Source organism: Pelophylax lessonae, assembly GCF_965119305.1.
Source record: "Pelophylax lessonae genome assembly, chromosome: 3".
NCBI classification, from domain to species: Eukaryota; Metazoa; Chordata; class Amphibia; order Anura; family Ranidae; genus Pelophylax; species Pelophylax lessonae.
In genome coordinates, this window is record NC_138770.1 from 517139443 (window position 1) to 517162892 (window position 23450).

A 23450-nucleotide genomic window follows, 5' to 3' on the forward strand; every position below is an offset into this window, starting at 1 on the left:
GGATATATCATGACACTCAGTGCAGCAATGCGGCAAATATGCAAATAGAGAGCTCACAATAGTGCATGAAATCCTTTTAAAATGAATTTTATTAAAAAATAATATGTATCACTCACATGTGTCGGTGCATACCATGCACCTTTAAACAATCATGGCAATGAAATCCAGAACTAGTAGAATTGTGGTGGTATAGCGGGAGGTGCTGTGCACGTCTGCCTGTAGCTTGCATCAATATCGTATACAGGCAGCCGACAGTCTCACCGAGGATTGTGAAGCGCTCCGTCCGTCCTTGCACCTCCCCTACGCGTGATGACACAAGGGACCACGTGTCTTCATCAGGGGGACTTACTTCTGTATCCTGCGAATGCCTAATGTACCTTCAGCCACAGAATAGTACGTTCTTAGCTGTCAGGTAAACTCATGTGGGCTAATGTTTGGGGCCAATACTGGCCGACACTTACTTCTGTATCCTATGAATGCCTAATGTACCTTCAGCCACAGAATACTACGTTCTTAGCTGTCAGGTAAACGCATGTGGGCTAATTTTTGGGACCTGGAATGGCCGACACTTACTTCTTTATCCTGTGAATGCCTAATTTTTCAGACTGGAATTGAAAATCAATGGGTCTGTAAAGGTTCTGACAAATTGTGGAATGGATGCGGACCCATTTTACAGATATGTGAATGGACCCTATATGTATTAGACATGTATTTACCGACTGCTGTCAGTTCTGGCTGATTTATGAAAAAAAAAATAATAATTTTTTGCTGTAAAAAACAAAAAACAAAATTTAGGGCAACTTTTCCAACTGCAATACTTCTGTTATGACATTGTCCATGTGCTGGGACTATTTTTGCACAGCTAGTACATCTTTTGTGGCTGCAAATATGACCTAAAAGTTTTTAAAGTTCGCCTCCCATTAAAATCAATGGGGCCCGCCGCGAACTTGCGGTTCGCGGACTTTTGAGAAAATTTGCGGCTGACGTTCGCGAACTGCCCCGGCCGATGTTCGTCCATCACTATTGGTGGGTACTGCTGGCAGGTACTGTTGGTGGATACTGCTGACTTGTACTGCTGGTGGGTACTGCTGTGGGTACTGCTGGCTTGTACTGTTGGCAGGTACTGCTGGCTGGTACTGCTAGTGGGTACTGCTGGGTGGTACTGCTGGCGGGTACTTCTGGCTGTACTGCTGGTGGGTACTGCTGGTGGGTACTTCTGGCTGATACTGATGGTAGGTACTTTTGGTTGGTTCTACTGGCTAGTACTGCTGGAGGGTACTGTTGTAGGGTAATGCTTACTGGTACTGCTGGTGGACACTGTTGGTGGGTACTGCTGGCTTGTACTGTTGGTGGGTACTGCTGCCTTGTACTATAGGTGGGTACTGTTGGTAGGTACTTCTGGCTGGTACTCCTGGTGGGTACTGCTGACATGTACTGCGGGTGGGTTCTGCTGGCTGGTACTGCTAGTGGGCAATGTTGGCAGGTACTAATGACTGGTACTGCTGCAGGGTACTAATGACTGGTACGTACTGTTGGTTGCTACTGCTGGCTGGTACTGCTGATGGCTACTGTTGATTGGTACTGCTGGTAGGTACTGCTTTTGGGTACTGTTGGTGGTACTACTGGCTGGTACTGATGGTGGGTACTGCTGGTAGGTACTGTTGGTGGGTACTGCTGGCTTGTATTGCTGGCGGGTACTGCTGGTGGTTACTTTTGGTGGGTACTGCTGGCTGATACTGTTGGTGGGTACTTCTGGTGGGTCCAGCTGGCTGGTACTGCTGGTGGGAATTGCTAATGGGTACTATTGGCTTGTACTGCTGGTCATTACTGTTGGTGGGTACTACTGGCTGGTACTGCTGGTAGGTACTGCTGACTGGTACTGCTGATGGGTGCTGTTGGTGGGTGCTGCTGGTGGGTGCTGCTGGCAGGTACTGCTGGCTGGTACTGCTGGTGGTGAGTACAATGTCGATTGGAAGCAATGCATTGCTTCGTGGGCTCTGAAATTTTGTGGTTTTAAACACTGCTTATTGAAACAGTCTATGAATAAGTATATGCACGCCAGAATTTTATTGCATGTTTTGTTATAGTGACAAACTGCAACAATGTTTTATATCCATTTATATTTTTCTAAGAATACATCTTATACTAACGTGCATTATACCCTCATACACTATATATTTTATGTATTATCACGTAGACCAGTTTACGCATTTACTACTAGTCTATATATGTTTACATTGTACACATATTAATTTAAATTTTTTATGGTACACATGGTTTACACATACATATAATTTTCACTTTTTCATTTTTCACCAACAGTGTTTTTATAATTCTTCATATAATTTTTGGGTTGGAATTTTGTATTGGAGTTATGTTACACATACTCCTCCAATCTTCATGGATCACATTGGGGTTTTGTAACCGGCTACAATGTTTTTTGAATTAAGCACTATCGGTGACTTTGTACTTATTGTATGTACACTTTATTTATCCCTCATAATTTTTCTAGTTTTTCTAGATTTTCAGTTTCACTCTTCTATAATAGCTCACAAGTCACTTACGATGGTCTCCACATGAATTCATTTATTCATTTTGTCATGTATTTTTATCATATACATGGAAGATATATTGCAACATTTAATGTGGGTCATATTCATTGTCTATATTTTTTCCTTATTAACACCGATTTTATTTACTATACTGATTGTAATTGATCTGTATTTGTGTACAAATTCTTGTTGCACAGTGTGTTCGATTTGGTTTTTTGGGGTCATTCTGTTTGTGCAATCAAACCTTAGATTCCCAGCAGCGGTCCAATTGAATGAACAACTAGTTTGATGAACCTAATTAGTGTCAGCTGCATGTATGGGTGTATATATGGCCGATGCACATCCAGAATGAACTTGGTAATGAGTAAGCGACACATCTAGTCGTGAAACGCGTCTACCGTTTTGTCCTGCACTCACAGCGTGTATGTATCATATTTTGCCAATTGTTTGATGTGGAATAAAAATACTCCATTTTTGATCTTTATTGGAAGTGCGGTCATTCCTTTTTGCTTCATGGTACTGCTGGTGAGTACAGCTGGCTTGTACTGATGGCTGGTGCTGCTAGTGGGTACTGTTGACTGGTACTGCTGGCGGGTACTTCTTGCGGATACTGCTGGTGGGTACTGATTGCTGGTACTGCTGGTGGGGGAACTGCTGGCTGGTACTGTGGGTGGGTACTGCTGGCTGGTACTTTTAATGGTTACTGCTGACAGGTATTGCTGGCTGGTCCTGCTGTTGGTTACTGTTGGCTGGTGCTACTGGCTGGTACTGCTGGTGGGTACTATTGGCTTGTACTTCTGGTTGGTACTGCTGGCTGGTGCTGTTGGAGAGTACTGCTTGCTGGTACTGCTGGTGGGTAATGCTGGCAGCTACTGTTGGTGGGTACTGCTGGTGGGTACTGCTAGCTGATACTGCTGGCTGGTACTGCTGGCGGGATTTGTTGGTGGGTACTGCTGGTGCGTACTGCTGACTGGTACTACTGGTGGATACTGTTGGCTTGTAATGCTGGCGGGTAACTTTGGTGGTTACTGCTGGCTGGTACTGCTGGGTACTGCTGGCAGGTACTGTTGATGGGTACTGCTGGTGGGTATTGCTGGCTGGTACTGCTGGTGGGTACTGCTGTCGGGTACTGCTGGCTGATACTGCTGGTGGGATTTGCTGGTGGGCACTGTTGGCTTGTACTGATGGCAGGCACTGTTGGTGGGTACTACTGGCGGTTACTGCTGGTGGGTACTAATGGCTGGTACTGCTGGTGGGTACTGCTGGCTGATACTGCTGGCGGGTACTGTTGGTGGGTACTGCTGGCTGGTACTGCTGGTGGCTACTGTTGGTGGATACTGCTGGTGGGTACTGTTGGTGGATACTGCTGGCTGGTACAGCTGGCTGTTACCGCTGGTGGGTACTGCTGGTGGGTACTTCTGGCTGGTACTGCTGGCTTGTACTGTTGGCGGGTACTACTGGTGGGTACTGTTGGTGGGTACTGCTGGTGGATACTGCTGGTGGAAATTACTGGCGGGTACTGTTGGCTTGTATTGTTGGCTTGTACTGCTGGTGGGTACTGTTGTTGAGTACTACTGGCTGGTATGCTGGTGGGTACTGTTGGCAGGGTACTGTTGGTGAGTACTGTTGGCGGGTACTGCTGGTGGGTACTATTGGATGGTACTGCTGGTGGGAATTGCTGGCGGGTACTGTTGGCTTGTACTGCTAGCTGGTACTGCTGTTGGGTACTGTTGATGGGTACTACTGGCTTGTACTGCTGGTGGGTACTGTTGGCAGGGTACTGTTGGCTGATACTGTTGGTGGGTACTGCTGGCGGGTACTGATTCTGGGTTCTATTAGCTGGTACTGCTAGTGGGAATTGCTGGCGGGTACTGTTGGCTTGTACTGCTAGCTGGTACTGCTGGTGGGTACTGTTGATGGGTACTGCTGGTTGGTACTGCTGGCTGGTACTGCTGGTGGTTACTGCTGGCTGGTGCTGCTGGCTGGTACTGCTTGCTGGTACTGCTGGTGGGACCTGCTGGCAGCTACTGTTGGTGGGTACTGCTAGCTGATACTGCTGGCTGGTACTGCTGGCAGGATTTGTTGGTGGGTACTGCTGGCGCAAACTTTTGGCTGGTACTACTGGTGGGTACTGTTGGCTTGTAATGCTGGCGGATAACTTTGGTGGTTACTGCTGGCTAGTACTGCTGGCAGGTACTGTTGATGGGTACTGCTGGTGGGTATTGCTGGCTGTTACTACTGGCTGGTACTGCTGGCAGGTACTGCTGGCTGATACTGCTGGTGGGATTTGCTGGTGGGTACTGTTGGCTTGTACTGCTGGTGGGCACTGTTGGTGGGTACTGCTGGCTTTTACTGCTGGTGGGTACTAATGGCTGGTACTGCTGGTGGGTACTGCTGGCTGGTACTGCTGGCGGGTACTGTTGGTTGGTACTGCTGGCGGGTACTGTTGGTGGGTACTGCTGGCTGGTACTGCTGGTGGCTACTGTTGGTGGATACTGCTGGTGGGCACTGTTGGTGGATACTTCTGGCTGGTACAGCTGGCTGTTACCGCTGGTGGGTACTGCTGGTGGGTACTTCTGGCTGGTACTGCTGGCTTGTACTGTTGGCAGGTACTACTGGTGGGTACTCTTTGTGGGTACTGCTGGTGGATACTGCTGGTGGAAATTATTGGCGGGTACTGTTGGCTTGTACTGCTGGTGGGTACTGTTGTTGAGTACTACTGGCTGGTACTGCTGGTGGGTACTATTGGCAGGGTACTGTTGGTTGATACTGTTGGTGGGTACTGCTGACGGGGAACTGCTGGTGGGTACTATTGGCTGGTACTGCTGGTGGGAATTGCTGGCGGGTACTGTTGGCTTGTACTGCTAGCTGGTATTGATGTTGGGTACTGTTGATGGGTACTACTGGCTGGTACTGCTGGTGGGTACTGTTGGCAGGGTAGTGTTGGCTGATACTGTTGGTGGGTACTGCTGGTGGGTTCTATTAGTTGGTACTGCTGGTGGGAATTGCTGGCAGGTACTGTTGGCTTGTACTGCTATCTGGTACTGCTGGTGGGTACTGTTGATGGGTACTGCTGGTTGGTACTGCTGGCTGGTACTGCTGGTGGGTACTGCTGGCTAATACTTTTAATGGTTACTGCTGGAAGGTCATGCTGGCTGGTACTGCTGTTGGATACTGCTGGCCGGTGCTGCTGGCTGGTATTGCTGACTGGTACTGCTGGTGGGTACTATTGGCTGGTACTGCTGGAGGGTACTTCTGGCTGGTACTGCTGGCTGATACTGCTGGTGGGTACTGTTGGAGAGTACTGATTGCTGGTGGGTATTGATGGTGTCTGCTCTCGGTGGGTACTGTTAGTTGATACTGCTGGCTGATACTGCTGGTGGGTACTATTAACTTGTTATGCTGGCATGTACCTTTGGTGGGTACTGCTGGCTGGTACTGCAGGATACTGCTGGCAGGTACTGTTGGTGGGTACTGCTGGTAAGTACTGCTGGTGGGTACTGTTGGTGGGTATTGCTGGTGGGTACTACGGGCTTTTACTGCTGGTGGGATTTGCTGGTGGGTACTGTTGGCTTGTACTGCTGGCTGTTACTGTTGGTGGGTACTGCTGGGTACTGCTGGCAGGTACTGTTGGTGGGTACTGCTGGTAGGTACTGCTGGTGGGTACTGCTGGCTGGTACTGCTGGTGGCTACTGTTGGTGGGTACTGCTGGTGGCTACTGTTGGTGGGTACTGCTGGTGGGTACTGCTGGCTGGTACTGTTGGCGGGTACTGCTGGCTGGTACTGCTGGCTGGTACTGCTGGTGGGTACTGCTGGCAGGTACTGTTGATGGGTACTGCTGGCTTGTACTGTTGGCAGGTACTGCTGATGGGTGCTTTTGGTAGGTACTGCTGGTGGGTAGTGCTGGTGGAAATTGCTGGTGGGTACTGTTGGCTTGTACTGCTGGCGGGTATTGTTATTGGGTACTGCTGGCTGGTACTGCTGGTGGGTACTGCTGGCGGGTACTGTTGGCTGGTACTCCTGGCTGGTACTGCTGGTGGGTACTACTGGCTGGTACTGTTGGCCTGTACTGCGGGTGGGTACTGCTGACTGGTACTGCTGGTGAGTGCTGTTGGCTGTTACTGCTGGTGGGTACTTTTGGTGGGTACTGCTGGTGGGTCCTGTTGGCTGGTACTGTTGGTGGGTACTACTGGCTGGTACTGCTGGCGGGTAAAGAACGGCCTTCACCGAGGATCATTTCAATACATTTAATATTTCAAAGGATACCAAAGTCTTTCTTTGTGGCATTAAGGACACACTATCAGTTTTTTTTTTGTTTTTTTGCTCAACCCAGTGGACCAAATAATAGAAAACTGAGGAGCTCGGGAGGAGCTCGCTGTACTAACTATCCGATGTTAGTAAAGCAATATTCTGACAAAGCTATTTTGGTCTGACAGGGGGACTAAAACCAAAGAATTGAACCCACACGTTCAATCATCAACCTAGATTTAAACAATTGAACTGGGCTATAAATTGACAGTTTCCATACAGGTTATTGTTAAAAATTGATCAAAACAATTAAAAAAATGGCTAAAATCTTATTGAAAATGATCAGATTTTAATGCTAGGAAAGTTGCCATGTATATGGTCAGCCTAGGGGAAGCCCAACATTTATTTCTATCTCAGCATACACACTGGCTGGAAAACAAACTGTGCAGGGTAAAATGTGACAATTTTCAGAGTAAAGGAACATAATCTCTTGAGTAACTATTAGTAGTCACAAGGTTCAGAAAGTGATTTTTTTGTTATTGTCAGTAGGTCAAAGTATATTATATAAATTTGTGCTTGGTTGCCTTTGCGTGACCTTATTACTCTCTGTGTCAGCTTTGCTATAGACTTATAGAGGTTGTGTAAAAAACAGTATACCACATCAGAAAAAAGGAGTGCCAGTGTGTAATCCTCCCCCTCCCAGTGCTTCTTTTACAAAATAATTGCCTTTGAAAACTCTAGCTTACGAGCTAATACTAAATAGGAAAAATGTCTACCACTGAAGAGCAACAAACACAGAAAGAATCATTTTCAGAACTAAGGAAGAAATGGGTAGAACAGGCCAGCAAGATGACGCCAGAAGAGCTAAAATGTAGTTATAAGGGAATTCTGTACCCTAGTGTTCTCTGTAGCGAGGAAACTTTTCAAGCAATGGAGAAATTGAAGGCTAGAGAAGATGATGTTCTTATTGTAACCTATCCAAAATGCGGTAAGTGTGTTGAATGCGAGAGTTTTGTTTTGTCAAGTTGAAGTCTGTTTGAAATTCAGACAAAAAGCTACATACTGTACATGTTTGAAAATCCATACAGCATATGGAGGTGTTTTAGTTTCAATTTATTTTTATTGAAAGTTTCACAGTAAAAATATAAAATGCATATTACAGTCTGTTATGTGTCCAAACATATAGTAAGAGATCATTCAAAGGGTTACAGTGACATAGCAGAAGTCTTGTCCAAGCATGAGCCATAAGTAAATATTTGAGTCGGACAAACGGTAACAGTATTTACTCCTCACCCAGGCACCCCTTATGGCAGTGATGGCGAACCTTGACACCCCAGATGTTTTGGAACTACATTTCCCATGATGCTCAACTACATTGTAGCGTGCATGAGCATCATGGGAAATGTAGTTCCAAAACATCTGGGGTACCAAGGTTGCCATCACTGCCTTATGGGAACAAACTTTGTCAGAGGGCAGAAAGCCACACCACCGTCTTTATTTTTAGTTTCTATATAATTTTATGAACTTCTAAAATTTCTAAAATTAGATAACCCCACAAAGGCTTTTTTTTTTTTTTTTACCACTACCATTCCTTTATATTGGCTTTAGGAATTAACAAATGCAGCAATTTAGAAATTGAATGAAAGATTTAGCACTGTGAAACACTTTTTGAAAGATAAATAGTGCATTTTATATAGAAGTACATACATCAGACCAAAATGAGGGACAAATGAGGAGGAAAGAGGGACAGAGGGACTTTATTCCAAATCAGGGACAGTACCTCAAAATCAGGGACAGTTGGGAGCTATGCTGTTTGGTAAAGTTAAAGCTCTGTCTGATCATTTGCTCAATTCCTTGTATCACATATTGGTGTATTTAACTGGTCCCCGACTGCCCGCCGCAGTTATAAGGCGGCAGGCAGCCGCTCCCAGGCAAATCGCTGTACACGTACGGCGCTCGCTCTCGGGAGGCTAGGAAGCGAGCGCGCTCCGCTGGCGACGTGCTCCGATAGTGGCGCGCTCCCGTCCCCGCCCGTCAGCGGGGAAGCCGATGCAGCGGGCAGGTGGCTCCAATTGCCGCCTGACACTCCGCAATCTTTCCCCACTGAGAGAGAAGAATGGTCAGCTGTTGTAAACAAAGCTGACCGTTCTTCTCCCTGGAATGATCATAGAGCCCCTGTGATCCTTCTATATAGGATCACATGTCTCTATGGTCATTTACTGATGCCACGCCCCCCCCCCACAGTTAGAATCACTCCCCTAGGCTCACATTTAACCCCTTGATCACCCATAATGTTAACCCCTTCCCTGCCAGTGTCATTATTACAGTAACAGTGCATATTTTTAGCACTGATTACAGTAGTAATGTCACTGGTCCCCCCATGAGTGTCAAAAATGTCAGTCAGGGGTCCAATCTGTCCGCCGCAATGTCACAGTCCCGTAAAAAATTGCAAATTGTCGCCATTACTAGTAAAAAAAAAAAAAAAACAATAAAAATTACATAAATCTTTCCCGTAGTTAGTAGAAGAGATAACTTTTGCGCAAACCAACAAAATATGCTTATTGCGATTTTTTTTTTTTTTTTTAGCAAAAATATGTAGCAGAAAACAAATTGGCCTAAAATGTTAACAAATTTAGATTTTTTTTATTTTTTTGGGAATGTTATATAGCAGAATGTGAAATATATATATATATATATATATTTTTTTTTTTTTTAATTATCGCTCTTTTTTTGTTTATAGCGCAAAAAATAAAAATCGCACAGGTGATCAAATACCACCAAAAGAAAGCTCTTTTTGTGGAACAAAAAGGACATCAATTTTATTTGGTTATAGCATTGTACAACCGTGCAATTGTCCGTTAAAGTAAGGCAGTGCCAAATCGCAAAATAGGGCCTGGTCAAGAAGGGGGCAAATCCTTCCGGTCCTAAAGTGGTTAAAAAATACTTTTTTTTTTAAATGAATGCATACCCTCAGTAATTGCTCTTGTATTATATATGCATAGGAGCTTTAAAGCATTTGTTTTATCTTTTCATACAGAGGGGAAGTGATGAAACCCCTGCCTAATTTGTATTGCCTGTTATCCAATGGGGAACTGCAACTTCTCTACAGTATTTGTCTTGCTGATTATTGCCTCCAGGAGAGGGAGTGATGTGAAATGCCACTTAAATAGGAAGGTCATGAAATTCTGGTTACAAATGTCTAAAGTGCGGTACACACTATAGGAAAATCGGGCGAACGATTGTCTGATTTTCCTCATTGTTTGACAGCAAATTCGGAACCGATGAATGAAAATTAGTACGAAAATTCTTATACGACAAAGGCTTTTTTTTGTTGTTTACTGTTTCTGATCATGCACAGTCTTTCTTTTCTGGTTTTCCTTGTACAAAAGTCATATGAAAATGGTACACATTAAACAAAAATTGTTTGTTTTTTTTTCGTACGAGAAAAAGTTTGGAGTTTGTTCCTTCAAAAATTTTTGTACGAAAATTCTGAATTGGCTGTAGAAAGTTGTGTACACACTATACGAATGTAGCACTACTCCCTAGAAAGCTGCTGAGATTGGATTCCCCTGGGTTACCTGTAGCAACAGTCTATTGAAACTTATCACTTTAACACTTGGCTCAGACAATGAACAGTCCAGGGGATTTGTTTTTTTTTGTGTTTTATTTGAAACTTGGATGGGAGAAGGGATGAGTGGGATACTCCAACTTGAACTATGCACAATTCCGGAGGAAAACTGACTGTAGAATGCGGCAAGGCTGCTGCTTCACCTTGCCACTGAAGTGAAGAATAAAGAATATGTACTCTTGCTTAGAATACTCTTCAGGGTTTATCTTGGCACCCTCTTTCTCACTGACTGTGTGTGCTGACCTTCTGTCTGCTGACACCCTACTGGAATGGTCCCCTTCCTGGGCAGACCCCTAGCAAGCTTCCCGGTACTCACGGACACTGTTTTTCCCTGGGTCGCTCTGCCTTCAACTCCCTGGTCAGCATTCGCTGGACCTCCTAGCTCAGCACCACACTTCTGGTCCACAAGGCTGACCGCCTGTGATCACCTTCCTCAGCAGCAAGAGGAGAGACAGCCGTCACCTTCTTCCTGGGACCTGGCTTCCCACCCAAAAACACCCTGTCACATTTGCACCTGGTTTTTATGATGTATCCCTGGATGCACCACTGTTGTGCCCACCCACTGGGACAGCCACAAAAGCCTGTGTGTCACTGGCTGGGTTTCCTCCACTGTCCAACAAGCTCCCCTGTTGGATACAGTGAGGACACTCCCTCGGACCAGATGAATCACACATGCAACATGCAAAACTAACAATCAGGCTCCCCTGATAAGTAGATGGAGCTGCTAAGCTTTTATCCACCTAGCACCTACCTAGGAGGGTGCTACACGAAAACCGTACGAAAATTCTTTGAATCAAAATGTTCGCCCAATTTTCTTATAGTGTGTATGAGCCTTTAGACAGTGAAAAAATAATATTCACATCATGCAGTAAACTGCAAAAATATTCAAGCATTTCATATTATAGTAAAAACTGTACCTTAATTTGTTGTCCATAACAGCTAATTGAAATCCTTGTTTCATTTCATTGCTACACTGAAGAAATGACAGGTAGAATTAAGGTGGTATTTAACCCGAAACCAAAAATATATTATATTGCAGCTTACCAATCATTAGTTGTGGTGGCTGCATCAGTTTTCTTTTCTTCTTTTCTTTTTTCTCAGCTTTCACCTGGTGATCACCTCCTGTCAGTGGCGGCTGGTGCGTTGGGGGCGCAGGGGCGCCTCCCCCCTGATCCATGCGTCCGGTCCCCTAATCTACATGTGGGGTGCCGGATGCATGGAGTTCAATGGGGTTTCTTTTTTAAATCACCTGATTAGAGCCAGAGGCTCTAAAAGGCTTCAGAAAAGGGTGGACCCGGGGCGCAGAGCAGTGCGCCCCGAGCCAACCAATGTGTGACAATAGCAAATGAAAATTTGCTATTGTCACACGGATCCTCCTCCTGGCCAATCAGGAAGTGGGTCCGAGACCGGCTTCCTGATTGGCCGAAAGGCGAACGCATGCCATTGGCCGAGGAGGAGGCGGGAGGACTCGAGGAGATACGGGGGACTGAGGAGAATCCGCCGCTGCAGGTAAGTCTCTCTGCATTGAAGGGGCATGATGATCTCTCTGCATTGAAGGGGGGCACGCTGGTCTCTCTGCATTGAAATGGGGCACGCTGGTCACTGCATTGAAAGGGGGCATGCTGGTCACTGCATTGAAAGGGGGCACGCTGGTCACTGCATTGAAAGGGGGCACGCTGGTCACTGCATTGAAAGGGTGCATGCTGGCCTCTCTGCATTGAAAGGGGGCACGCTGGTCACTCTGCATTGAAAGGGGGCACGCTGGTCTCTCTGCATTGAAAGGGGGCAAGCTGGTCACTCTGCATTGAAAGGGGGCACGCTGGTCTCTCTGCATTGAAAGGGGGCACGCTGGTCACTCTGCACTGAAAGGGGGCACGCTGGTCACTCTGCATTGAAAGGGGGGCACGCTGGTCTATCTGCATTGAAAGGGGGCACGCTGGTCACTTAATTGAAAGGGGGCACGCTGGTCACTGCATTGAAAGGGTGCACACTGGCCTCTCTGCATTGAAAGGGGGCAAGCTGGTCACTCTGCATTGAAAGGGGGCACGCTGGTCTCTCTGCATTGAAAGGGGGCACGCTGATCACTCTGCATTGAAAGGGGGCACGCTGGTCACTCTGCATTGAAAGGGGGGCACGCTGGTCTATCTGCATTGAAAGGGGGCACGCTGGTCTCTCTGCATTGAAAGGGGGCACGCTGGTCACTCTGCATTGAAAGGGGGCACGCTGGTCACTGCATTGATGGGAGCACGCTGGTCTCTCTGCATTGAAAGGGGGTACACTATACCTTGATTACGGAAGTCCCCTTTCACACTTTTGCGACCTTTAAAGTCACGCAACTTTTTACAGCGTTTTTTGCCGCAATGCCTATTACATTTTTCTGTTTGCTCCCCCCCCCCCCTAAATTTTGAGCACCAGGCGCCACTGCCTCCTGTATTAGTGAGACTCAACTCTGGATGAATGAGCACTAAATGTTTGGTTTTGGGTTTTATACCACTTTTAAGGGGTTGCCAAGAACAGCAAAATTCTTTTTTTTTTTAGGAGACTTTACATTCCATTCCATTTCTGGTAAATTACAGCTTTGGCCTTTATTCTGTTTGTCAACAAAGTGACTGAGAATTACCTTCATTAATATCAGACTCTTATCTTAGATGAGAGTCTGCTATAGATGGTAATGGGGGCCCAAACAAAACAAAATCCTCCAATTTGAGTCTATGATTCCATGAAAAAAAAAAAAAAACAAGAAAAAAAAAAGATGGGTTTCCCCAAAAATCGTTATCCTTTACCCAAACATGTAGCCTGGAAAAACAAGAAAGGGGGATGGAAATTGTGTGCTCCCCTCCTGAACCAAACCACATTCCCTAATGCAGGGTACCTTGCCAAGGGGGGGCTCTGTGGAAAAGCACCTGCTCCCCATAGTTGATGAGGACAAAGGCCTCTTCCCCATAACCCTAACCCAGTGGTTGTGGGGGTCTGTGGTTGAGGGGCTTATCAAAATTTGGTGGAGGAATAGCTGGATCATCTGATGTGTTTTTTGTTGTCTATGGCCCTGACGGAGAGATTTCTCCTATACAGTGCCTTGAAAAAGTATTCATAACCCTTAAATTTTCCACATTTTGTCATGTTACAACCAAAAACTTAAATATATTTTATTGGTATTTTATGTGATAGACCAACACAAAGTGGCACATAATTTTGAAGTAAAAGGAAATTAATAAATGGTTTAAAAAAAAAAAAATCTAAAAAGTGAGGCATGCATTTGAATTCAGACCTCTTTATTCTGATACCCCTAACTAAAATCTAGAGGAACCAATTGCCTTCACCTAATTAGTAAATAGAGTTTACCTGTGTGCAATTTAATCTCAGCATAAATACCGCTGTTTTGTTAAGCCCTCAGAGGCTTGTTAGAGAACCTTAGTGAACAAACAGCGTCATAAAGGCCAAGCAACACATCAGACAGGTCAGGAATACAGTTGTGTAGACGTTTAAAGCAGGGTTAGGTTGTAAAAAATTATCCCAAGCTTTGAACATTTCACAGAGCACTGTTAATCCATCATCTGAAAATGGAAAGAGAATGGCACAACTGCAAACCTACCAAAACATGGCCATCCACCTAAACTGACAGACCGGGCAAGGAGAGCATTAATCAGAGAAGCAGCCTTGGTAACTCTGGAGGAGCTGCAAAGATCTACAACTCAGGTGGGAGAATCTGTCCACAGGACAAATATTAGTCTTGCACTCCACAAATCTGGTCTTTATGGAAGAGTGGCAAGAAGAAAGCCATTGTTGAAAGAAAGCCATCAGAAGTCCCGTTTGCAGTTTGCGAGAAGCCGCGTGGGGTACACAGCAAACATGTGGAAGAAGGTGCTCTGGTCAGATGAGACCAAAGTTGAACTTTTTGACTTAAAGCAAAATGCTATGTGTGGCACAAAATGAACACTGCACATCACCCTGAACACAGCATCCATACCATGAAACATGGTGGTGGCAGCAACATGTTGTGGGGATGATTTTCTTCAGCAGGGACAAGGAAGCTGGTCAGAGTTGATGGGAAGATGGATGGAGCCAAATACAGGGCAATCTTGAGACTGTGGTGGAGGTTCACCTTCCGGCGGGACAATGACCCTAAACATACAGCCAGAGCTACAATGGAATGGTTTAGATTAAAGCATATTCAGGTCAAAGTCCAGACCTAAATCCAATTGAGAATCTGTGGCAAGACTTGAAAATTTCTGTTCACAGACCCTCTCCATCCAATCTGACAGAGCTTGAGCTATTTTGCAAAGAAGAATGGACAACATTTTTTTCTCTCTAGATGTGCAAAGCTGGTAGAGACATACCCAAAAAGACTTGCAGCTGTAATTGCAGCGAAAGGTGGTTCTACAAAGTATCGACTCAGGGGGACTGACGACAAATGCAAGCCACACTTTTTAGACATTTATTTGCAAAAAATGTAAAAACCATTTATCATTTTCCTTCCACTTCACAATTATCTGCCACTTTGTGTTGGCCTATCACATAAAATCCCAATAAAATACATTTACGAGATACAGATAAAAGGTCACTCTTTTTCTCTACTGCCAATCGACTCCCCTTTGGGGACATTTGGGGGGAGGGGGGGAGGCAACACCTTTTTTTTTTTTTTTTTACCCACTCTGGGCCTTTATTCCCCCCCCCTTTTTTATCCCCCCTCTTCATCCCTCCCCCCTTTACTTGCCTCCTTTCTTCTTCTTTTTCTCTTTTCTTTCTCTCATCTCTACCTTGTCTCTCTCTACCCTGTACACTGGGGGCTTTCGGTTAAGTCTGCCTTTCTGGCAAGTGAAGTGCCCCCACTGCAGAAATCCAAGAGAGTTCGAAAATATGTAATCCTTATGACTGCATTGTTGGATTGTTATTTTTGTTATATTAATGACTACACTATTTGCCAGCCCTTGTGGGCCAATCACAATGTAAACTGATGTTGATATTTTCAATAAAGCATTTATGGAAAAAAAAAATACATTTACGGTTTTGACAAAATGTGGAAAATTTCAAGGGGTATGAATAATTTTTCAAGGCACTGTATTTTTGTTCTAGGAAGAATAAGGTCACGTTATATGAAGTGAAGAATAATCACCAAAGAGGACACAAATTGAAACAAAACGTTATAGCAGATTCTGGCTTTTACCCGCCCCACTAGAAATTTGCATTTGTGTCCATGATAAACTGTTAAGCTGACCATACATGTTACGATTTGACTAACTTCTTTAGATTTATTAACAATGGCAAAATGCCAGGCTTATCTGGCAGGATACAAATTGAATGGACTGTTTAGGTCACCGAGCCAACATATTACATTTACTGTGAGTTTTGGTTACTCTTTAACTCTATAAGGGACATTCAATTGACAATAAAGCTACACTCCAACCTTTCATTCAGTCTTGCACAGTTGTACACACGCCTCTCTTGTACAGACTATGCTTAATCTGATTTCACTGCATGGGAAATGGGGGGGGGGGGGGGGGCTTAGTGAAAGCAGCACACATAGTGCACCTAAACACTGGTTATGCACACATTCAACCTTTTGATCGCCCTAGATGTTTAATCCCTTCCCAGCCAGTGTCATAAGTACAGTGACAAAGCATATATTTAGTTTCAGATTGTCCACCGCAATATCGCAGTGCCGCTATAAGTCACTGTCAGCTTGTAGTTTTCAATGAACTACCACGGCACTGCCAGTGTATATGCTTGCCTGGATGTACAGGTACACAGCTATACTGAAAGGTCTGCAGGAGACCTGCATGGCACCAGCGAACAGCAGTGCTTTACAAGCCCCATAAAAAAAGAAGAAAAAAAAGAAAACAATAAAATGCACACTTTTTTTTTACCTGCTATTTTTTATTTTTTTAAAAGTTAACTTATCCTTTAACCACTTGCCGGTCAGCCCCCCCTGGGCAAAGTGACGTATGGGTACGTCACTTTCCCGCGCCACCGGGGGCGCACTCCCACCCCCGCTCGTTTACTGCCATCCCCGCGCAAGTGACCGGCGGCTCCGATGACAGCCGTTCACTCGCGATCGCCCGCTTGAGAGGGAGAAAGGCAGGCGGCTAATGTAAACAAAGCCGCCTGTCATTCTTACTGGTGTAACTGCAGAGATCATACGATCCTGCTATGTTGGATGGTATGTCTCTGTGGTTACATCAAAAGCCACGCCCCTTTACAGTTAGAAGCACGCCCCTAGGGACACACTTAACCCCTTGATCTCTAATAAAGTTAACCCCTTTACTGCCAGTGTCATTTATACAGTAGCAGTGCATATGTATAGCACTGATTACTGTAGTAATATCACTGGTACCCCCAAAAGTGTCAAAAATGTCAGTCAAGGGTCCGATCTGTCCGCCGCAAAGTCGCAGTCCCGCAAAAAAAATCGCAGATGGCCGCCATTACTAGTTTAAAAAAAACAACAAAAATGACATAAATCTTTCCCGTATTTAGTAAACGCAATAACTTTTGCGCAAACCAATCAAAATAGCAGAAAACAAATTGGCCTAAATGTTAAAAAATTTAGATTTTTACATTTTCTGGGGGGGGGGGGGGGGTAATTTCATATAAAAAATGTGAAAAATATTGTTATTTTTTCAAAATTGTCGCTCTTTTTTTGTTTATAGCGCAAAAAATAAAAATCGCACAGGTGATCAAATACCACCAAAAGAAAGCTCTGTTTGTGGGAAAAAAAGCATGTCAATTTAATTTGGGTAGAGCATCGCACGACCGCGCAATTGTCCATTAAAGTCTTGCAGTGCCGAATCGCAAAATAGGCCCTGGTCTTTAAGCAGCCAAATCCTCCGGGGCTTAAGTGGTTAACCACTTGCCGACCGCCAGCAGTAAATATACTGGGGCAGGTTGGCTCTGTCCTGCGAAACGGCGTAACCGTATGTCGTTTCGCGGGACCGCTAGTGGGGGCGCTTACACGCCGTTTGGCTACAGCAGGAGCCAATCAGCGGGTCCGGCAGCCGCGATTGCTGCCGGACAGCCGCGATCGCTCCCCGTGGAGACAGAACGGCGGTCTGCCATGTTTACAATGTTTTGCTGTTTTGTCAGTAATGAACACAGGGATCCTGTGTTCCTCTTATTTAGGAACACAGGTCTCTGTGTTCATTCAGTGAATACACCCCCCCCACACACAGTTAGAAAGCACCCCCTAGGGACACATTTAACCCTTTGATCGCCCCTGGTGTTAACTCCTTCACTGCCAGTGTCATTAGTAGAGTAACAGTGAATATTTTTAGCACTGATTACTGTAGTAATGTCACTGGTCCGCTCAAAAATGTCAAAAGTGTCAGGTAGGTGTGTCCGATCTGTCCGCCGCAATGTCGTAGTCCCGCTAAAAATCGCTGATCGCCACCATTACAAGTAAAAAAATAAAAAATAAATAAAAATGACATAAATCTATCCCCTAGTTTGTAGATAACTTTTGCGCAAACCAATCAATATACACTTATTGGGATTTTTTTTTACCAAATATATGCAGCAGAATACATTTGATGTATGAAATGATGAAAACATTTGATTTTAAAAAAACATTTTTTATTGGGAATGTTTTATAGCAGAAAGTATAAAATATTGTTTTTTTTTTTTTCAGAATTGTCGCTGTTTTTTTTTGTTTATAGCGCAAAAAAAAAAAAATCGCAGAGGTGATCAAATACCACCAAAAGAAAGCTCTATTTGTGGGAAAAAAAGGACATTTGGGTACAGCGTCTCACGACCGTGCAATTGTCAGATAAAGTGACGCCGTGCCGTATCGCAAAAAATGGCCTGGTTATTAAGGGGGTAGAAGCTTCCGGTCCAGAAGTGGTTAAGCTTCGTGCCTTTCCTTGTATGTAGTGGCTTAAGGCTTTTAAAGGGTTTTCAGAAGGATCAAATTCTCCAGGTTTTTCATGGTGCCTCTTCAAAAACAGGAGTGGGATTACATGTAGAACAATACAAATTACAAGACTGTTAGCGTACATTTTGCAGAGTCATACCTCTCTGTTCTGAAGTGATATGTGCTTGCTGCATTATGTCCTATCTTAACTGATTTCTGAATGGGAGCGGCCCCCTTCACAATCAGTAGCTAATCTGTTCAAAGTTCAAGCGTAGTACTGAGAAAAACTGCAGTGTTTGCCATGAAGCAAAGGAAATCATCTGAGCAAGGTTTTTTTTTTTTGCGGGAGGGGGGTTAACATTTTTTGTGAGCCAGTCACACGAGCTGGGAATTTAAGTGAGGTTTGTTTACTATACATACATTGTACAGAATGGCTCCAGAGTGACACATTGCACGATAAACATTTTTTACATATTTACTATCACAGCAGTTGCAGATTAAAATGAAAAAGGCATTCTGCCTCAAAATGGCTTTTTAGATCTTTTTTTTTTTTTTTTAGCAACAAAATTGATTTATTTTTCTATTTACTGTAAAATAATTTTCCTAAAGAATTTACTTGAGTTACTTACTTGGAGGTATAAATGCTTCCTCCATGAGGATGAAGCTGCTAAAAGCAGCTCCCCCTCTTCTGGCATCTTCCCCAACTCTCTAAAACATGCACTAATCAGCCCCATACTTAAAAAGCCCTCACTGGACCCAACCGATCTTAACAACCTACGTCCTATTTCCCTGCTCCCCTTTTTATCCAAACTCCTTGAACGTCTGGTCTACAACCGACTGTGCGGCCACCTTGCCGAGAATAGCCTCCTTGATCCCCTTTAGTCTGGATTTCGGCCTCAACACTCCACTGAAACTGCTCTCCTAAAACTGACAAACAATCTACTAACTGCCAAAACCAATAGACACTACTCTGTACTCCCGAACCTTTCTGCTGCCTTTGATACGGTTGACCATCCCCTCCTCCTCAAAAAACTCTACGGCTTTGGTCTCCGTGACTGTACTCTTCACTGGTTATCTTCCTACTTATCCAACCGCACCTTTAGCGTTACTTACACTTCTACTTCCTCCTCTCCTCTTCCTTTTTCTGTTGGGGTCCCCCAAGGCTCTGTTCTCGGACCCCTCCTATTTTCAATCTACACGTCCTCTCTAGGTCAGCTCTCTAGGTTCCGATACCATCTCTACGCTGACAATACTCAAATCCATTTATCCACCCCTCAGCTCTCTCCCTCAGTCTGCTCACGTATCACTAATCTACTATCTGATATATCAGTCTGGATGTCACACCATTACCTCAAACTCAATCCGTCCAAAACCGAGCTTATAATCTTTCCTCCACCACGTGCCCCTTCCCCTGATCTCTCTGTCAATCTCGATGGCATTACTATCAGCCCATCCCCGCATGCCAAGGTCCTAGGTGTTGTTCTGGACTCTGAACTCTCTTTTAAGCCCCACATCCAATCACTGTCCAAATCTTGCCGCCTCAACCTCTGCAACATCTCCAAAATACGCCCCTTTCTAACCAAAGACACAGCAAAGCTCCTAGTTCACTCCCTGGTAATCTCGCGCTTCGACTACTGCAATTTCCTTCTCATTGGCTTACCTATACACAGGCTATCCCCCTTCAATCCATCATGAATGCTGCCGCCAGACTCATCCACCTCACCAATCGCTCAGTGTCAGCTGCTCCTCTCTGTCAAGCCCTCCAATGGCTTCCGCTCACCCAACAAATTAAATTCAAGATACTAACAACATCTTACAAAGCCATCCACAACTTAGCCCCCAGCTACATCACTAGCCTAGCCTCAAAACACCAACCAAATCGCTCTCTTTGTTCCTCTCAAAACCTCCTGCTCTCTAGCTTCCTCATCACCTTCTCTCATGCTCGCCTTCAGGACTTTACCAGAGCCTCACCAATCCTATGGAACTCCTTACCCTTATCTGTCCAATTATCTCCTACTCTATTAGCTTTTAGACGATCTCTGAAAACCCTCCTCTTCAGAGAAGCCTATCCTACCCACACCTGACAACTTTACCTCTATTTTCTCCATCAGCTCATCCCCCACAGCTATTGTCTTTTGTTTCACTTGACCCCCCCCCCCTTCTAGATTGTAAGCTCTAACGAGCAGTGCCCTCTAAATCCTAATGTATTGAATTGTAATGCAACTGTATTGTCATCCCTCATATTGTAAAGTGCTGCGCAAACTGTCGGTGCTTTATAAATCCTGTATAATAATAATAAAAAATAAAGCTACTATAGCTGCATACACACTATACAAATTTTGACCTGTTAATGAGGAACCGGACAAAATTCTCTACATGGGTCACCTCCTGCCCAACATCCTTTTGGTTTGGAAAATTGTTGGCTGAACTGCAGCTGCTGTTCAGGAATGCTGATACTGGCACTGGCTCTGGCTGTCAGAATACAATAGCTAAACTGTTTTTTTTTACCTTAATGCATTTCCTGCATTAAGGTAATAAACACTCTCCCGCTAACTATTCCCCCATCCCTAAATGCTTACCTGGATCCAGTGCTGTCCTAGCTGCATCACTGCTCTTCTCACTTCCTGGTTTCACAGGAGACACTGAAGGTAGTGGGAGCCATAGGCTCCTGCTGCTATCAACCAAACTCCTGTTAGGAGGTACTGATGAGCTGGATGTTCGAGTCAAACGTAAGTTTGACTCAAACATCGGGTGTTCGTGCGTTCGCCGAACATACGAACACCCGGGGCGCTCAGCAGCAAATTCGCCCGCCGATGAGTGCCTGATAATGCACTGCGTGATTGCAGTGCTTCAAGTGTTTGTGATTGGCCAAAGGATGCACCTGACCTGTATGCTTTGGCCAATCACAGCACAATGCCCTGTCAGAGCCATGATTGGCCAAAGGCAGGGTGCCTTTAGCCAATCATGGCTCAGGGGCCAAGTCCATGCCCCACACTATATAAGGCTGCTGCTTACACGGCAGTCGTGTATAGTGTATTATAATAGAGATTAGGCAGGTAGTTAGTGGATAGTGTGTTAAGTTAGTTTAATGCAGTCAGTGTAGTGTACAGGTTATACCCCACCTTTAAAATGTACATATATGTTGTCCCCTTTCAGTGCTTCTCAAGTTTTGTGTCCCTGTCACTTAGTTCGTGAGCAGTGCCATGCCAAGCTGACCAAAATTTCCCATAGACATCAATGTTAAAGACAGGGTAGGCTGACCAGATGTCCCCGGTTTCTGATATATTCTTTTCTATTCTATTATATTTTTTCCTATTCTATTCCTTTATCTTTTTTCTATTTTATTGGCTTTAAAAATTGGAAAACAAATCGAAAACTTTTCGATTGCGAAAACTTTTCGAACTCGAATTTGAAAACTTTTCAAATTCAAAAACTATTTGAAAATAATTCGAAGAGTATTCAAATTCAGAAAATTTGAATCGATTCTTAAAATTTGAATCGATTCTTAAAATTTGAATCGATTCGAATACGAAAAACAAAAATTCCAAAAACAAATTAAACAGATTAAACAAATTTAACTAAACAAATTCATGCAAATAACGAATCGAAACTAAACAAAATTAAACACATTTTTTTGTTCAGCACATGTCTACGCTGAGGAAGTCCCGCCCACGGACGATACGCGTGCGCAAGGGGGAGGAGATCGTGACGTCACTCGTAGCCCCTGTTAGCAGAGCGTTCCGCTCTGTCTGGAGATCAGCTGGATTGCTGTACTGCTCGTTTTTGCATTACCTTGAAGAGAGATGCCCTCTGTGATTGCTGTCCTGGTCAGGATTTTCACATTGCTGGGAGTGTACTTTTAAGGCTGTCTTTTCACAGCCTACAGGTGAGAGGCTAGCACCTCTGGTGAAGGATTGCACTGAACAAGCACTTGTGTCCTGTTTACTGATCAGCACTGAGCACTTTCATTGGGATTTCTTATTGGACTGTTTTCTCCTCTTTTTTACAAGACTACTGCGTGCCATTCATAGACTTTTCATTTATCCATTGATGTTTTTATTGTCTTATTGTTTTAGCGCTGCACTTTTCACTATCACATGTCTAATAAGGACTTAATTTTCCTTGTTCGTGTCCTATAGACTTTAATAGAGTTTGCATGTTTACTAGAACTTTTTCCCTGTTCAAGATGTTCTGGTGCGAACCGAACAGGGGGGTGTTCGGCCATCACTATTAGGAGGGTGCGGGGGCATCTCGTTCCAGCGACTGTGTCTATGGATGCACACAGTCTGGCTTAGGTGCCCTCATAGCACAGGGCTTGCTAGGGAGGCACCCAGAGCAGAGAGAAGTGGACAGTGCCAGGGGGGGCTTCAAGATAAAAAGGTAAGAGGCTGATCTGTGCAATATCTTTGCACAGAACAGGTAAGTATAACCTCTTTTTAATTTTAATTGAAAAAAAATAAAGCCTTTAATATCACTTTAAGCAAAGCAAAATCAGAAACAAGTGCTCTTTTCCTTGAGGGCTATTCCTCTCTTCGAAGGAAGCAAAAACTGCACAGGAAGTGGAAGCTCAAGAGTGGCTAGTGGCTAGTAGCTAGAAGTAGAAGCAACAAAACACATTGTTCACAAAGCATAGTTTTTGGCAATGACCATTAAATCAATAGATGAGGATCAGCTGGGGGATCTGTAACCCTTCTTTTTTTTTTTTTTTCAGAAAATGATTTTACAGTGAATTTAAATTTTGTCTCTGAATGTTCACTAGAGGGCACACCAAGGGTATATTCAAAAACAGTCCCAAGAAAAGCCGGAGTCTTGCCAGGCTGGGTCACATTGTCTGGCAAATTCTGGCAACTTATGATAATCTCTGAATGCATCGGTACTCTGAGAAGACTCTTAGGAAAAAGGGAATTGCAATTATGAAAAGGAGTTGTAAAATCAATGTAAACATTAAGAGCCTGTACCATGTCAGGGTTGTGGAGAACTACTTACCAAGGTTGGAAGAGTGAAGGGCAAAAGAAAGAGAAGACAATGTTGTGTTGGAAGGTCAGGATAAGGTTGTAAAGAAAAGAGGGAAACAAATGTAGCAGCAGGGTACTAAGCATTAGAACATTCTCTGTGTTACAGACTGTACTGTGAAGCGGAGCTATCTCCACCCACAAGACAAGCAACGTTTTGCCCCCAGAGA

The 23450-nt window shown here is 44.5% G+C and overlaps 2 protein-coding genes across 2 annotated transcripts in view; both read left to right on the forward strand.

The window, feature by feature from the left end:
• The window catches only part of LOC309549693 (sulfotransferase 6B1-like), a 607359-nt gene that overhangs the window by 86251 nt on the left and 497658 nt on the right, over positions 1-23450 (forward strand). The window lies entirely within an intron of this gene.
• The window catches only part of LOC309550611 (uncharacterized protein), a 134499-nt gene continuing 118587 nt past the window's right edge, over positions 7539-23450 (forward strand). The window contains exon 1 of the mRNA XM_082250954.1: positions 7539-7788. Coding sequence (XP_082107080.1) covers positions 7569-7788 — 220 coding nt within the window. The 5' untranslated portion in view covers positions 7539-7568. The remainder of the gene's footprint in view (positions 7789-23450) is intronic.